The 17,781-nt window shown below is 46.7% G+C and overlaps 1 protein-coding gene and 1 long non-coding RNA gene across 4 annotated transcripts in view; one reads left to right on the plus strand and one right to left on the minus strand.

The window, feature by feature from the left end:
* The window catches only part of LOC138261488 (coronin-7-like), a 1,075,977-nt gene that overhangs the window by 287,060 nt on the left and 771,136 nt on the right, over positions 1-17,781 (minus strand). For both annotated transcript variants that reach the window (XM_069210466.1, XM_069210465.1), the window contains exon 15: positions 7,010-7,142. In XM_069210466.1, the coding sequence (XP_069066567.1) occupies positions 7,010-7,142 (133 nt within the window). The remainder of the gene's footprint in view (positions 1-7,009; positions 7,143-17,781) is intronic.
* The window catches only part of LOC138261491 (uncharacterized), a 45,081-nt gene continuing 41,298 nt past the window's right edge, over positions 13,999-17,781 (plus strand). Inside the window, exon 1 of one of the 2 annotated variants that reach the window (XR_011199101.1) lies at positions 13,999-14,071. This is a non-coding gene — a long non-coding RNA (uncharacterized lncRNA). The remainder of the gene's footprint in view (positions 14,072-17,781) is intronic. The other variant, XR_011199102.1, reaches the window with a different exon arrangement.

Genomic DNA, 17,781 nt, shown 5'->3' on the forward strand with positions numbered 1-17,781 from the left:
TGCCTTATCCCGGTTGGTGGAGTGGGGCTTAACGAAGGAGTGCGCGGATGAACCAAAAAGGAGGCAGGTGGCAACCACTCACGGTTGGCTAACGCAGTAGCCTCCCCTTCGGGCCTAGACGCTGGGGACGGACAGTGGGTCGCCTGGAGCTCGGCCTGGACTACCCGGGTTCAGTGGTTAAAGCAGCTGAGTCAGAAGCGAGTGAACAAATTAGAAGCAGAAAACAGAAAGACGCTCAGGCCACATATCGGGCCCTTTGGGGTATACCCCCTTGCCTGACTGATTCCCTCAAGGGCAGACATAAGAACAGAGCCATGGACCCTCTGGCACCACCTGGGGAACAAAGAGACGGCCTCGCAGAGCCAGTCATAAGCCAAAGTGCAACAAGACACCCTAGACAAGATACTGGGAGCTATTGAAGACACAAAGGCAACACTGCAGCGCAACATCAATCAGGTGGCGATAGAGGTGGGCCTCCTGAGAGCGGACCATCATAAACTGGCTGACAGAGTTAAAGAAACGGAAACAATACTGGCTGATGTCGTACTGAGGCAGAAAGACGTAGCGGCAGAGGTAACCTCTCTGGCCAGCAGAGTGGCAAGGCTTGAACAACGGCCCGAGGATGCGGAGGGAAGAAACAGGAGGAATAATGTGCGCGTGGTGGGCCTTCCTGAGGGGACCAAAGGGACGAACATGGTGGAATTCCTGGAGAAATGGCTGAGTGCAGTGGTTGCACCGGGTAGCCTGCCCTCCTTCTACACACTGGAGCGAGCGCATCGAGTGCCGTCGAGACCCCTTGCTCCTGGTAGGCTTCCCCGTGCTGTAATCGCTAAACTCCTGCACTACAGAGACAGGGACATCCTCCTGCAGAAAGCCAGGGAAACGGGCGCCTTCAAAGTAGCCAATGGGGAAGTGACACTGTTCCCAGACTTCACTCCAGATGCCCAGAATAAACGTGCCTCATTCCTTGCGGTCAAAAGAGCCCTGTGAGATGAAGGGATACAGTACTCGCTGCTTTACCCAGCAAGACTAAGAGTGTTTGTGGAGGGGAAGACTACGTTCTTCCAAACCCCGGAGGAGGCATGGGAATGGCTCGAGAGGCATGGATCCCAAACGGCGCGACCTGCGCACGAGAGCCCTGGAACGAAGAAGACCCACCGGGCCCCGAGGGGAAAGAGATCCAGAGATCACCCACGACTGGCACCAACACAGACAGGAGGAGGGCGGCCTTGGAGGCGGCAGCCCGAGTAGGTGGTAAAGCATCCCCCCGGGAGGGTTCTGAAGAAGAGTCCGATGACACAATGGTATCCTCTGTTGGAGACTCTGAGGGCTTGTCCCGCACTCCGAGGGTGACCCCACAAACAGCTGACGAACTCGGTTAGCTCTGCCCTGCGGTGGCGCCCAGCGACAGGATATACTGAATGAACATTTGGCCCCTCCGGGCCTGGCCACCCCCCCCTGACTTGACTCTCGCCTGTCCGACTTGGCTGGCGAGTATTGCAGTTATGTGTTTGATCAAGTTGCACTGTTGCACAATTTTATGGGCAACCTACAGTTCCGGAGGCGCCCTGGGGTTGGGGAGTTGGGGTTTGCAGTTACGAGTTAAATCGGCAACATGGGTGGAGTGGTCCGACCACAGTAAAGGCACAAGAATGCGGGGGGACCAACCAGAACTCCGGGCGCGCCAGGCCCACCCTTATCAGGCTATAAGAATAAGATGGCAGTCTACAATATCATAACCTGGAATGTCAGGGGGATGAGCACTCCGGCCAAGAGGCATAGAATTCTTTCCTTCCTAAAGAGAAGGGGGGTGCAGGTGGCTATGTTACAGGAGACCCACCTAGCACCAGGAGAGGGTGAGAAACTAAGACGGAGGTGGAGGGGGCAGGTGTTTGCTACAGAATATTCAGCTTATGCAAGAGGCGTTCTGATTTGGATTAGAGCGGGAGTCCCCCTGACGATTGATTCCTCCAACATAGATAAAGAGGGAAGGTTTGTCATACTGGGGGGGATGTTACATGGGTCCCCGCTGGTTTTGAGTTGCATTTATGCCCCCAACCAGGACCAAGTTTCATTCATGACGAGCCTGTCTAGACACCTTACTCGCCAACACACAGGGGAAGTATTAATAGGAGGGGAACCATGCCGGGGGGGGGGGGGGGGGGGGGGGGGGATTCGCAGCCGTAAACAGTACTAGATATAAACATAGACAGGTCCACCCCACCACTCCAAGGGGCAACATCAACCAAGATAGCACAAAGACTAGTTGAGTGGCTGGGTACTTGGGGGCTGGTAGATGTCTGGCGGATGCAACACCCGACCGTCAGAGATTACTCGTTTTACTCGGGCCTTCACCAGGTGCACACCAGAATTGATAGGATGGTCTGCACTGCGGGACTGGCCCGAAGTGTGACCCACTCCGAATACCTTGCCCGTACAATATCAGATCACAATCCACTATTGTTAACGTTGAGGGTAGCGCAGGACAGACCCCCCATACCGTCATGGAGACTGGCCCCCGCGGCACTAGAGGACCAGGCATACAGAGAGGCGCTACGCTGCCACCTGATAGAATACATTGAAACCAACAAGGGATCCACTACTTCCAGAGCCATGGAATGGGAGGCACTCAAGGTGGTGACGAGGGGTTTCTATCTTGGGCAGTCGGCTGGGGTGAGGCACACACTAGAGAGGGAGCTAACTGCCCTAGAGAAGGTCATACACGAGGGGGAACTGAGACAGGGCCTGGTAGTACAAACAGATGAAGAGTATGAACGTGCGCGCAGGGAACACTCCCAAGTAGAAGAACGGCTCAGATGTCATAGCACGCAAAAATACCTGGCATCCCTACAGTCAGAAGAGGGGAGGTCAGGTAAACTTCTGGCATGGCTGGTAGATCCGAATGGAGACAGCGAACCCATCACAAGCGTACTAGACAGAAAGGGGATTCGTAGACTCAGTCCAGGCCCCATTAATGACGCATTTAGAAATTATTACATGCACCTGTATAGGAGGCCTAACAATCTGGAGACGGGAACACTTGACAATTTTTTGATGCGGATCCCCCTGCCTGTGCTGAGCCTAGAGGGCAGGGACAGCCTAGGGAGGCCGGTGACTACGGAAGAGATAAGCGATGCGGTGGCTCAGCTGGCCCCTGGGAAGACCCCTGGCACGGACAGTCTCCCTATGGATTTCTATAAAAAATATAAGTCCTTATTAGTCCCCAGATTGGCGGAGATGTACGCGGAAGCGGCACAGTGTGGAGAACTACCGTGCACGCTGCGTGAAGCGCTAGTAGTGCCACTCCCCAAAACAACCAATAGGGAAGCATCGGTGGCTGACTTCCGCCCATTATCGATGCTAAACAGCGACTTCAAGATCCTCAGCAGGATCATGGCTGGCAGACTTCTCCCCCACATGTCCACACTGATACACGATGACCAGAATTGCTTCATCCCTGAACCTCAGACGTATTTTCTCCATCTTACACATGCCAGACGAATTGAAACCGCCAGCTGGGATCCTGTTGGCGGTGGATTTCAAGAAGGCTTTTGACACGATTAGGTGGGACTATCTACGGGCGACAATGTTAAAAATGGGCCTGGGGGAGAATTGGGCTAGATGGGTGGACTTATACTCATCCCCACTAGCGAGAGTGAAGACGGGTAGAACAATCTCTAGTGCATACTCGGTGTTCCGCGGAACCAGACAGGGATGTCCCCTATCCCCGTTGTTGTTTGCCCTGGCGATTGAGCCTCTTGCGGCCCAATTACGTGGAGAGGGAGTGGGTAGGGGAATTGAATGGGGGCCGACCGAGCACATTGTCTCTCTGTATACAGATGACATACTGATCTACCTTAGGGACGGAGCGAGCGGGCTACCCTGGGCCCTAGAGGTTTTAGAGGACTTCGGGGTAGTATCGGGGCTGCGCCTTAACCGTGGCAAAACATGTGTGTTTCCCTTGACACCTGGTTGCACCTGCCCAGCAGAATGTCCGATAGACCTGAACTGGGCCCCACGGACCTTTAAGTACCTGGGTATCCAAGTATTCCACAAATTGGGAGACCTCAGGGATGGTAACCTGGGCAAAGCGCTCCGATCCCTGCGAGCTTCGGTGGGGTTTTGGCGCTCATTGAAATTATCGGTAATGGCCAGAGTGGCACTGTCCAAGATGATTATGCTTCCCCGACTTAACTTTTTCGCCAATTTACCGCTGCGGATCCCCCCGGCATGGTTCCGGCACTTGAATGTGTTGCTCAGAGAGCTAATATGGGATGATGGACTCAGACGCACTGCACTCAAGACCATCTGTAGGCCGACCCACATGGGTGGACTGGGGGCCCCTGACTTTGAGGCATACTACTTGGCATCCCAGCTGCAGTGGGTGGCCGGCTGGCTGGCTGGCAGAGGACGCCTGGAACTGTGTTCTCCCCAAGGGATAACGGATAGGGCATGGATTGAGGCATGCATGACAGGCAGGAAAATAGCCCTCCCTGGAAATAATAATGATAAGTGTTGCGATGGCTTGCTGGAAAAGGTGCACGAAGAGGGTGGGAGTGGGCCCGCCATACTCCCCAGCTTTGCCGCTGTCGTTGCTGGCTCTGGAGTCTGTGGGGAAGAGATAGGGAAACCTGGGGCTTGGTCCTTGGACTGCAGCTGGGATTGAGACAGTGGGTGGGCTCTTCGAGGGGGGTGTACTGAAGGGATTTGCTGACCTATCGGGAGGCGGTGTTCCCCGGGGTCAATTCCTGCTTTTCAGGAAATTAATGCACACTCTGAAAGCCCACTGGGTCACAATAAATGCAGAACCCGCTGCCCACAGGGTCCTGCACCTACTGCTGACATCAGGGGAGGAACCCCACTTGTTCGCCAAAATATACCGAGCCCAGGTTGAGGCAACACTAGATCCTTTACAGTCCTTGAGAGAACGATGGGGGAACACGATCGGGCGGGATTTGTCTGACTCAAAATGGAACAAAACACTGGCTTACCCCCGGGTGATTTCGCGTAACACGCGCTTGAGATACATTCAATACAATTATTTACATAGGACGTACCTCACACCCCACCGACTGTTCCATATATACGGAGGAGTCCCCAGGACATGCCCAAGATGCTGGGGGGAAATGCGGACTTTGACCACATGGTGTGGGGATGCCCAGTACTTCAATCTGGTTGGAGGGAGATACTGCCTATTTTATCCGAACTACTGGGGATAGAATTGCAACTCACCCCTGAGCTGTGCTTACTGGGTCTTAAACCGACTGCGCTAGGCAGAACGGTAGGGAGACGTTTCCTGGACCTATCCCTGGCCCTCTTCAAGAGACTAATCTCAAGGGGCTGGAAGGCAACAGGCCACCCTTCGCTGACTGACTGGAAAGGAGACGTTACAAGATGGTCTAGGGCTGAACTACAGGTCCTGAAAGCAGAGGAAGCCAAGGGCATCCGCCAAGTCCCCATTGCCCCGGGGTGGGAGGACTCAGTGACGAGCTGGGATAGTCTACTCAGGAGATCAGCAAGCCCTGAAGCAGTAACAGGAAATGGCTAGCATACCTTAAGAAATTGACCAAGTGGGGAAAGTTCCCAAATAGGTACCTGAAGGTGGCCAAAATTATAGATAGACCACGCTGTGAGAAGCAATACGAAAACGACTGAGCCGCTAGCTGACACACCACTATTAGAAATGGCGAATGAAGTGTGCTCTGCCGTCCCCTCTGTACACTGGTGCGCCCTGGCATGGCCCCCCACCCTCTAATGCTACTATGCTCTCGTGCCTTAAACACCAACAAATACAAACCCCACCCACACAAAGCCGTAAAGTTGACCACTTGTGGTTTGTTTTTCTATCACACTCGTTTATCTCTCTTTCCTTCCTTTTCTCCTCCCCCTTTTTTTCAGATTTACTCCTCCTTTGCCTTCTCCCCCAAGCTATAGCTGAGAACGGATTTAAGTTTGTTAGTTAATTACTAGATCCAAAACTAGAGTGTAATAAAGTAAGAATCACAACATAACATGTTAATGAGCGCAGTTTATTAAAGTCAGTGACAAATATACACATAAAACATGATAAACAACTCCAAGGTAATAAGCAACGAACCAAAGGAAATGTATACTTCAAATGTGAATTGTTAAGTGATCATGTATAAAGTATGCAAGATGTTATCTCGAACAAACAAACAAATGTAAAGCAACAAAATGTTAATAAAATATATTTAAAAAAAAATAATAATACAGGCTCCATGCCATGTATATACCGCACATCATAACTAATAAACGCCTCTTTATCGAACGCATTTTACAAACAGACCTGGTCTCACGTGCTTGTAACACGCCTTATGTAAATGCCTTGACCACGCTATTTCTGAACCACCTGACACACTGAGCCCTGAAGTTGCACACTCCTTCCATATAATCCTACTCTGCACACAACACACCTGACATACATTAATGTGTACAAATAAAGCAGCCAATAAGAAGAAACATAGCATGAAAAATATAAACTAGCCTCCACCCTACATCAACTCAGGAAATAATACATATGGAATAAAATCCCCCGTCTTACATAATAAGGATATTGCAAGTGTCCAAGGAGTTCCCTGGCCATAGAGAGGAATGAGGTAAATGGCCAAGTATCTTTAACTTCACTGTCAGCTGCAATACCTTTTCACATATAGCAGAGGGTATTGTATTCCTCATAAACAGAGTATAAACAAACTGCACTCCTTGGTATATCACACACCTAGCAATCTGACTACATACATTCCCAGCCTTTTCTGCACATCACTCCCACAATGTGTACCCTGCCCCATATGCAACAGACACACATAATGTTCAGACTCTTTCTGCACTCATTATGCCGCAGATGTAACTAAACTTCCTTGTGAAAATAACATAACAAATATACGTAGGCTTCAAGGTGTCTTTGATTGGTTTAGAAGACATTTAAATGTTATTACAAACAAAATGGAGGCTTCAGCTGTGTTTCAAGAGTAGGGTGTGATGCACTTACCCAGAATGCTTTGCAAGGACTTCTGGCTTGGACTGGAGATGAAGCCACTGGTGCTGGAGATAGAGACAGCCATGCTGGAGGGCGTCGTGGGTGAAGTAAGAGAACTGGGTGGAGAGGATAGGTTGTCCATGTCCTATCAACAAGGAGTAAGGAATTAAGATGCTGGCTTCTTTTTCACAATCCAATATCAATCACTTACATGAAGGATAAGACAATCACTGTGGGGTTTAGTTACCCAGGTTTGTGGGTTCTTTCCCAATATCAGCGTGTGGGTACTCTGTCACTTACAGCCTCATTATGAACTCTCTTTTAAATCCAACCGGATTGACAGCTAGAGTTATCAGTGGCATCAGATTTACATTGTAAGGGGTAACTCTGTGGAGCTTTTATTTTTCACCAGGAACCTGCAGTTACAGAAAACAGTTTCAGCCTCTGGGTGAAAAACAGGTGGAAATGAGAAATAACCAGCTCAATTGGTTTTGGTACTTTTGATTCTGTGGGTTATTCCTCATTTGTAAAATGATTACCAGAATGCACTTTTTAGCGCCGCAGTAATCCCACCACCCGAAATAACTGATACACCCAGTTATGCATAACTTCAGAAGAGCGGAGGTATCAGGGAGGGGAACATCCAACCTGGTCTTTCATTCACATTCACAGGACCGAAAAACTGCTTTTAACATTGTTAATTCAGAGGTTTGCTTGCCGGTTTGGTACAAGCATATGCCCTTCATACCCGATCCCCTGTGTTTATGCAGCTCTCACAACTTCCTTTCTTGAACAAAGGAGCGAGTGGCATGTGTTTTGGCTGAAGGCAGAGGGGACATGCCTCGATAATTTACAAAAGTACAGTGATGAAATTAATTGTGTCAATTAATTAATGGTGAAATTCCTTATGTCAATTCATTAATGGCGTCAATGTGAAGGTAACTTTTTCAAACCCTTATGCTCAGGCGTTTTGCCATTTACAACTTGTTGGTGGATTCCACAGCAAAGGAGAATGAGAAAAGAAGCAGGCAAATGTACCTCTGTGTAGAATAAGCCTAGGCAATGTGGTTGGCAAGACCTTCCTGGACAGATTTAACAATGCTCTAGGAGGAAGCCTCAAGAACATACTCCTGGCAGACTGTGACCTTGTCCACACTAGACCGCCGGCATATGTATAACATGTCTGGAGAATGCCACTGATGCTGCCTTAGCCTGGATGGAGTGTGTGCTTGGACACAGGAGGGAGGCTGCAATTCATGGAGAGTGTAACAACCGGAGATACATGACATACTCCGTCATGCCATGGTGTCCTTAGCAGCTAACCAGCATCATTGCCTCCAAAAATCACAGTTGACCAGTAAAAGTTGGGTCCTGGTTTTGTCAAGATAGACGTGTGCAGCCAAACTGTGTCAAGCATGTAGATGAGAAAGAAAAGCAGGAAGAAAGATGTCCTCCTTAAGATGAAAATACTGCAGCATCTTTAGGTGAAGAAGTCCTCTGAAAATTCGTAAAAAGTTACAGGAATCAAAGCATCTTCAGCTCACTTCTCCACCTGGCCATTAATGGCTAGAAGAGCGAAGCCTTCCACAATAGACAATTTAAGTCACAAAAGCCCAATGGCTTAAAGCATAATGCATGAACCAGGATGAGGCAGGTTCGGGTCTCAATAGATCTGACCTGGAGGAAACAGATGTAGTAGGTATTCTTGTTGCCTTTTGACAGCCTAAATGATCATGTACAAATACTCTTCATGCCAACCCTGGTGGTGTTCAATGGCTGCAAGATAACTCTTGCAGTTGTCCACATGCAGCCCCATTTCGCCCAGATGACACATGAAAGACTCAACATCATCCACTTAGCAAGTGAGTGGGTTTATGTTCTTCACCACAGCCCTGAACAAGCATTTACTAGCACCCAACAGAACTTTCAAAACTCTCTCAGAAGAGAACGAGATGTGCAAAAGGTATCTCCTCAGGACTCATCCACTCAAACCGAACGAGAAAATAAAGCTGTGATACACTGTTCTTCAAAATATGGCAGTAGCAAAGCTGTCTGTCAGATGTGGTTCTTCCTAAGCAGATGGAGCAGGTCAGAGAACCAGACTTGGCTATGTTTAACCAGAGCCACCAAAATGACAGAGCACTCTGTTCTATCCATGACATTCTGGTGGAACCACACAGAATCAAAGGAGTTTAATGATGGGCATCCAAGAACACTACCATTCAAATAAAACATCAGGCGGTCACCTAGGGCGCCAGGACAGAGCAAGGCCTCCTGCGCATCAAGATGTAATGATGTACAGGTAGGGGGGTAATGTTGACCCAGGGGCTTGCAGATGGCGTCAAGAAATTCCTTGGAAATGTCCCTCTCTGTCAAGTGGAGACATCTACTCTGGCTTTTTGCTCTGGTATTATTAATTCCCACAATGTGGGAGACTAGCAGCAATACGGGTTGTTGTAAAGCCCATTCCCAGTGGCCCATGTCTGGCTGGCAGAGCTGTAAGAAGTGGGTACCCCCTTGGATCCCTTACTTATAAGTGAGTTTTTATATGTATTAACTGATTTCAGATTAAAATGGTGCACATGGATGCATGCATTTATATGTTTTAGATAATGGAACTGAATTGTGTTTGGTTTTCATGCTCACGATGATTGGTAGCTGGGTGATAAATTTGTTTGATCATATTCCTGAGGAGGTTGTTTTAATGATAGTTTCAGCCCTGACGAAGTCGGTGGGATATTTCCCAGGACAAAATACGTGTAGGCTGATTTGAAACCGATTACAATTGGCTGAACTGCACTGCATGACTGGAGTTTCAATTCGTGACAGGCCAAATCGAATCGAGCCAATTGGAGTTTGGATTTGAAGTTTGAGTGCCATCTGATGAACGAACATTACTTTATATAAGGACTATCCACAATATGAGTGAATGTCTTGGAATTGCTTATAGATGTGTGTCTTAAATATAGATTTGTTTATGACAGTTTTTGATTGGTCAAATTTGGGGGTTGCGGTGTGTTTCCCCCCCCCCCCTTTAAGTGCACCGCCTTTGGAGATTAGGATCAAGAGAGAGACTTCGAGCATTGGGTATTTGTGAGCTCCAATTCCCCCTAAAAAAACACCACCCTTGTATCTGACTGTGTGAAGATGATGGTGCAGTTGGAAATGGCAGTTCAACCGGAGGTTGGGTGATGTGTTCATCCATTCAGAAAGTTGGACAAGGGATGGCTATCGTTTCATGGGTGTGGTTGGATCTTTCCCCAGCTGGCCCCAGAGTTTCAACAGCTGAAGCAGCCAAAACATATGAGGATTTTGGCATATTGGAGCACTCCCCTGCTTGATTATTTTACCCTATAGGCCTATGGAATCACCAGGTTATTACAGTAGTTACATATTGTTAGTCCAAAAATTGTTCACTGCATGACTGGTGTCCAGTTCTCTCCAGTGACGCAAAGGCTTTCACCACGCTGGAATCCAAAACTGGCCAAAACAAACTGAAACCATTTGGGTGGTAACAAGGCTAGTTATATTTAGTTCAGTGAACAGCTACACAGCTAAACTTCCTCGCTTACACTATTCAGATAAAACAACTGTTCAAGAATGGACAGAAATTGACCTTTTAATTACAAAGCAAGGTCATCATTGACAGAGAGACTGAATGTCAAGGGCTAATAATGAGTGTTGGCTTTTCACTGCACAACAGAGATACTTTCTATGTTCTTCAGGACAAGCGCACAGAAGTAAGTGTCCCACATGTTAACTGAATGCAGCCAGTCATTTTGTGATCAAATGCCAGTACATAAGCCAAAGTCAATATATTTAACTTGTGTAAAGAGGAAACTGGTTTAGATTAGAGGTGTAAGATCGGGAGGAGCCCTATTTCATTTTTCCTTACATAAAAGGAAAGGAGGCAGCATTCCTGTTTCTTTTTGGGGGCAGGTCCAGCTTAAATGCTACTAGAAGGAGTGTCTCTCTGCTGACTGCCAATGCCAAATGAGCAAGAGTTGACACAGATGAAGGTGGCAGAAGGTAGCAATTTTTCAACACAGAAATAACCTTTGCATCTTTGGTTATGAGGTCCAGTGATCCCATTGAAAAGGACCTGACATCCTGAAATGGTGCCAAAGCAGGTGGCTGGGCCCAAGGACGTTATTGAGACTTTTAGCTTCTGCTGAAGACAGGGGAGCAGCTTGTCCTTTCCTTTGAAGTGCCTCCTCTTCACTGCAGGTTTCCCAAAGAAGAGGCGGTTCCAAGCAGGCACATAGCTTTGAAAGAATGATGGATCTTCCCCCGCTGGAAGAGAAGTAGTCTCAGTGGTACTGCTTGGATGGCTCTCAGCCACTTGCCTGTCACTGCTGCGATCTTGCATGGCTGGAGGATCTTTTTCATCTAAGGATTAACAATTTACTCTCATTACAAGTAAGGTAAGTTACTTCTCCTGGGCCTCTGGCTTAAGATCCTAGTAATTAAACCACCCATGCTGGCCCATGGACAAAATGGAATTCATAGCCGTGGTGTGTGTATCAAAGAGGTCCCAGAACACAAGCAACTTTTGTTTTACAGCCTCCATGCCAAACAACAGCATGCACCTATTCTCGTCCTAAGCGCATTCTGGCAGAAAGGAAGAGTGCCTACTGAATGTGTTCTAGATATGCAGGACCATAGCTGTCCTTCATCGCTTTGGAGCTAGCTTGCGGACCGCGGCTGGACTGGACTCCCGGGGGCTAACTGCAGGAGTCACCAGAACTAACGGACAGCTGATTCATCTAACCTGCACCTGGGGATGGAGATTTGCTTGACCTCCCTGCACAACTGGCCAACATTAACATTCCTAGAAGGATGTATGATGGAACAACGCATGCACTTACAACGCAGTAAGTACAATGCATGGTCATTACCACGCATGCACTTACCACGCATGTCTTTACCACAACAATTTTGTAGTAAAGGCATAGTTGGTAAAGGCATATGCATGGTAAAAAGTAGAGATAAGTATAACATAGGTTATATATATATACACATATATATATATGTGTGTGTGTGTGTGTGTGTATATAAATATATATTAATAATATATATTTGGCACTTGTCTTAATACCACTTTGGTGGCCAGGTAGCTGTCCAATGTACCCTTTCTAGCCCACTAGACCGCTGTACTGCTGGACTTGGTCACCCAACTCAGGCCAGAGTTGTCAAACTAACTTTTGCAAACTTTTCAAAAGATTCCAAACTTCTTGTTGGCCATTGCTTGTTTGTGGTTGATATTAGAGTTATTTATTACCTCTAAAATGTGCATCTCCAGAACTCCCAGGAGAATGCTGATGCTTAAGGTCCCTAAAAATGTATAAAAATCGAACATATTTCTATAAATTGGTGTCTTGTTTCTCTTGTGTTGTGTGGCTTTCTTATTCTGTTGTTTGGTGCTGTTAAATGCTTTACAAATTGTTCCTTTGCTAAGACATAATGCTCGCAGCCACAGCTACCCTAGGTTGAGCTTAAGGTTAAGTAAACATACCTGATTGGACCCAAGACAGTGTTTGCGAGGTAGGGCTTCCTACCCATACCATATAAAAACCCAAATCCTCACAATATCACTAAAGGTGAACAGATCTGAGCCCAATTAGGTAACAAAGCATCACATCTATCAGAAATGTGCCACATTTTTGTTTTAGATTCAAACAGTTTGAATTTGTAAGGTTTGATGGGCAGTGAGTGCACATACAACCTCGAGTATAAAATAAGGCTCAAAGGATGTTATATGTTCACACCCCAGAGGATATTTTGCCTTAGGTATTAAGTTGAAGGAAAGCAAAGGTTTTTAAACACCTTCAGAAGAGGCACATTAATACGGTTAAATTGTTATGTTTATAATTATTCAGTTCTGGGTTCTCAGAATCAAGGTTCTAGATTGAATAAGTGAGGATTTTTAAATGTAATCTGAATTTGGATCGTTTACAGCTCTGAAGAAGCAACTGCACCGTGAAACATGTACTGGCTGTTGTATGCTGTTAACTAAAGGACCCATATTAGACCAAGTGCTTCTTAATATTTTGCAACTGAAAATGGAATGCGTAGAACGTTGAATTATTTGTGAAAAATTCTGAAAGACTCGTTTTCAAAAAGAAGGGAAGCAAAACATTTGAGAGAACAAATATCAAGAGAAGAAATAAAGGTGGAGCCCTCCTGCTGGTTCGGCTGCCTGTAATCTGCACAGAGGTGTACACCCGCCCCCGCCGTACCATCGATGCCATAAGTATCAGAACTTACTGCCAACCTACATGGGCCCTGTGCACCACGCAATACTCCGTGTGGAGTAAGCCTACAATTTTATTGACTGTGATTCAAGGGGCAGGAGGCGCTTAAGAAGGGGTCCGAACTGAACCATCACCATCTCACTCCCTGTGGCCTAGGTTTCACGGGATGCCTCCGTGGCTGCAACAACTGGTGCTTGCAAGTTATGAAAGCCTTGCTTGGATACCTTGGGAACTGTGGGGCTCCTGCCATGAACTGAGAGAGGGCACAGTTTCTTACCGACATATTATGTTATCAGTTATGCGAAAAGCTTATCTATTCCCTTTGTTGACATATTTTTTCCAATTTTTTCCAATGTTATCTGTATGTTTCTCTATAAATTTATACACCGTATATTATTGATGAGAATATTTGCAAATGGCATTTGTTTCTTTTTCTTGCCCAACGATTTTTCTTAACCTATATGCAATGTCGAAATGTTAAAATGTTTTATTGTAACGACAAACCATACATAATTAGCACTTATACAATTACTAGTGCATAAATTTCTGAGCCTGCACATAAGGTTTTTAATTTACATTTATACGAGCAAGTTTTTCAGTTTCTTTATTCACTCTGTTCACATCATATATATTTTCTCTCTCTCCTCTTATTCCTTTTGGCATTGTGTGTCCTTGCACCCTTTTAAGATGGCGGACCTTTTGATCTTTTCCCAGTCCGCTTTCCATTTCTATTATCCGTCTCGTTTCAAAATCGCAGTGCCGACGTTAGCCTTAGTTACAACACGGCACTCGTTTCAAACAATTTACAGTCCGGCTGCAGGTAAGGGTGCTATTTTACTTACTTCTCCTAGATTTTTGGCACGCAGTAATGTCGCACTCATGTACAAATTAATTGACGTACATGTCAGTCGACTGAACGCGTGCAACATTAAGATATCAATCTAAACAGGTAACTTTCTCCTTTATTTTTTCCTATAAGATTCCTACCAGTTTCTAGTACTTTTCACTTCCATATTTTGTCCGTGTACTCAACAGTTACGGTGAATACATGCTCTTGTATTATATACCAAGTTATGATGGGGCTGCCAATCTCTTCGGTTTCCCTGTTACCGCCATAACACTTTTGTCGCTTTTCTATTTAATATGGATTCCTTTAACTTTTGATGTCGCTTTCAAAATCAATTAACTCAATTTTTTAGAAACTCTTAACTATACAACTCTCATCCGTTAAGACTTAGGACCGTTAACCTTCGCTTTTGGAGCATTATTTTTTCTCCAATCATTTACATAATTATACATTTTGTCCCTTTGTTTTCTTTTCTTGACCATTTTTTACTTATGATCCATGCTTCCCCCATCAGATTCCAGACTTACCACGGTCTTGAGATTCTTTTCATCATTTTGCCTAAGTGATTGAACTTGCAAACTTTTCGGAACATGGTAGTCCTCCAATTGACTTATTTCTTCCAATTTTAAGGAGGTATGTCCTAGTTGTATACATTACTGTCTGTTGCCTGGACACACACTGCCATATCCTTATATGTATTCGTGGTGGTGGGCTCTTACCCTTAGACCACCGAACACTTTGCCGTCGCAGTTGGGTTGCTTGCTTTTTCCACGATTTTACACGGTGGTGATATATCAAGTATCCACATTCTCACCAGTAATGCTCATTTTCCTTTTCGCATAAAACAACTATCCTATCAAGGGGACACCATATCCATGTTCTACATTTTAATCTTCACAATTAATGATACGGGGTCTTCTCTTTCCCTTTTCTTTTTCGTTTTTATGTTTGCACACATCTGATTTAAATCGCATTTCACACTGAAAACTCAATTCGTTAGTACCAACTAGCTTTATGATTGTTACATTCCATTCTTCACAGCCTTGAAAAAGTCAATGATGACGAAACACATGTCGGCTGTTTTCCTACCACTATGAAATCAATCTACAAGCAAGAATTTGAGTGTATTCCATCAAATCAGGATATCTGTCTTTCCTGAAACACCACAAAATATTAAATGTTTCGCACTATGATCCTGTGATGTGCCGTGGTTCTCTCATTTCATATACAGTTTGGAGAGTGTTGGGTGACATATTCAATAGCCTCTTGAGTAAACTGCATGCCTTGTGACCACGGGGCAAATGTGTTCCCCCTTCCCAGATGTCAACCTGCACCTTCTGCCGTGCGCAGACTGAGGTGGTGCAGATTGGTACCAAAACTATGGCCACTAAGGCCAAGAAGGACAGATCCTTGCGGGAAATGCTGACAAAGCGTGCTGGGGCTCACAAGGGCAGAGATGATGCCCACTCTCTGGATGTGGAGGAACCTGAGGGCCCAGTGACATGCGCCTTTCTGGAAGCCCTGCTGTCTTCTTTGTGTGAGGACCTGCAGGTTATTAAAAGGAGCCTTTCCTCGGACCTGGAAGAGGTACACAGAGACCTGGATGAAGTGAGAAAGAGACTGTTGCATCACTGGAACGCAAGGATGATGACAAACATGAATAACTCAAATGGATGCAACAAGAAATCCTCCGCCTGCAAGAACAAGTCCAGCTTGTGGACAAGGTGGAACAATATTTGCATACGGGGCTTCCTAACGCAGTGGAGGGGTCCGACCTTGAAGACTACGTAAAGTTCCTATTCGGCACCATTCCGGGGGATGCTGTCACCCTCAACCATTAAACGAGACAGATGCCATCAAGTGGGTTTACTGAGCAAGCTCTGAGCCCTCCCCCTGACATTCGGATGTGTGTTCACGACTTTGGCCTCAAAGAAAGCATTTTCGTAGGGCTTGGGAGCTCCAACTTCTTCACTTCCAAGATCATACCCCCCAGTTGTATCGAGACCTTGCTGCCATCCCACTCCAGAAAAAGCTAGACATCAAGACAGGTTATATCCCACTTGCCGAACACTGGAATCTCCTACTCATGGGGGCATAGGTTTGTTTTTCGCTTTAACGGCAACCTTCACCAAATACGATCCCTACGTGAGGCCTGTATGAACCTTGGCACTGAATTACCAGAACTGGGGGACGTCTCACTGGGACCATAACCCCAAGGCCATCTGAAAAGTCACCGGAAATAGAAGACACAAAAGACCCCTGCGGCTCACCGCCTAGACCCGGCCAGCATAGCCCTTGAGCATGAGGCAGTGCTAGCCACCCTGGCTGGTGATCCCGGCCCAGCGGCGGCACCTTGAATAAGACCCCTGTGCTGCCTTTCCTTATAAGCAGGCAGGATAGATGTTGGTGGGGACAGGAAGTGTGTAGTTTTTGACTGTGTTTCACTCGCCCTTTCTGAGCAGATGGCTTTACGCCCACCTCTGACTGGTGAAACTGGCCTACCTGGCTCACAGGGACCTGTACTCTTTTTCGATGTAGCCATTTTGTTTGGTTTGCTTGACGGTTAATGGTGTTTTGTTGGTCAAGTAACTCCGGGGTTTTATTTCCCAGCCTATTCCTGTGCTGTTACTTCTCTATCCATCCAATAACGAGGCGACCACATGGGGCCTTCATAGGGCTGTGTACCGGGGGAGGGGCCCTCAGGTGCTTCCACATTCTCGCTCATTGACTCATGGATCTGATGATCCTTAGCGTCAATGTTTGGGGCCTTAACAGCCCGTCAAGCTACTACCTGTCCTTTCCCCCCTTAGAAAAGTCAGCAGCAGATGTGTGTCTTCTACAAAAAAAAAAACACCTTCGCTCAAAAGATTACCACAGAATGCATACGCACTGGTTCCCCAGGCAGCTTTGGTCTTTGGGCGCCTCCAAGAGGGGGGTGTGGCCATACTCTTTTTACAGGGCTTTTATGGAGAGGTTCTGGAGACTCTAAGGGAGATCGGGACCTGCATTCTAACTGTCCACATCAGAGTTGATAAACAGGTGTAGACCTTGGTAAATGTCTATGACCCCAACCAACAGCAGGTCCCAATCCTGCAGACACCAGACATGGCCATACTGACAGGGGGCTACTTTAGCCTGGTTATGTATGCGACCTTAGATAGATCTGGACACAGGTCTGGCCAGACAGGAGCTCTATGTACAGCAGGTCACTGGTGGCTTGCCGATTGCGGCCTACAAGACGTGTGGCAGGTTCTTCACCCCACAACACAGGATTACACTTACTACTCAGACGCCCACATAACGTATGCACGAATTGACTATTTCTTCACATCCTCCCCTCTCCTGAGCCTGATCATTGACATTTCTGTTGCGCCATGTTCTCTTTCGGACCATGCATCACTACACCTATCACTCCATCTCCCAAAAACTCGAACGGTGAACTCTCCATGGCAACTAAGGGACAACTTGCTATATACCCAGTCTAATGTCACTGCCCTTCAAACACTGATAACAACATAGTTACAGATCAATGGCACAAACAGCAAGTCACTGCCCGTTGGTCTGAGAAGCACTTAAATTAGTGATTCGGGGGGGAACAGATAGCGATGGCAGCAGCAGACAATAAGCACAGGAAGGAGAAACAGGTGGCTTTAGAGTTAGAAGTAGCGGCATTAGAAGCCACC

This window comes from Pleurodeles waltl, chromosome 10 (assembly GCF_031143425.1).
Source record: "Pleurodeles waltl isolate 20211129_DDA chromosome 10, aPleWal1.hap1.20221129, whole genome shotgun sequence".
NCBI lineage: Eukaryota > Metazoa > Chordata > Amphibia > Caudata > Salamandridae > Pleurodeles > Pleurodeles waltl.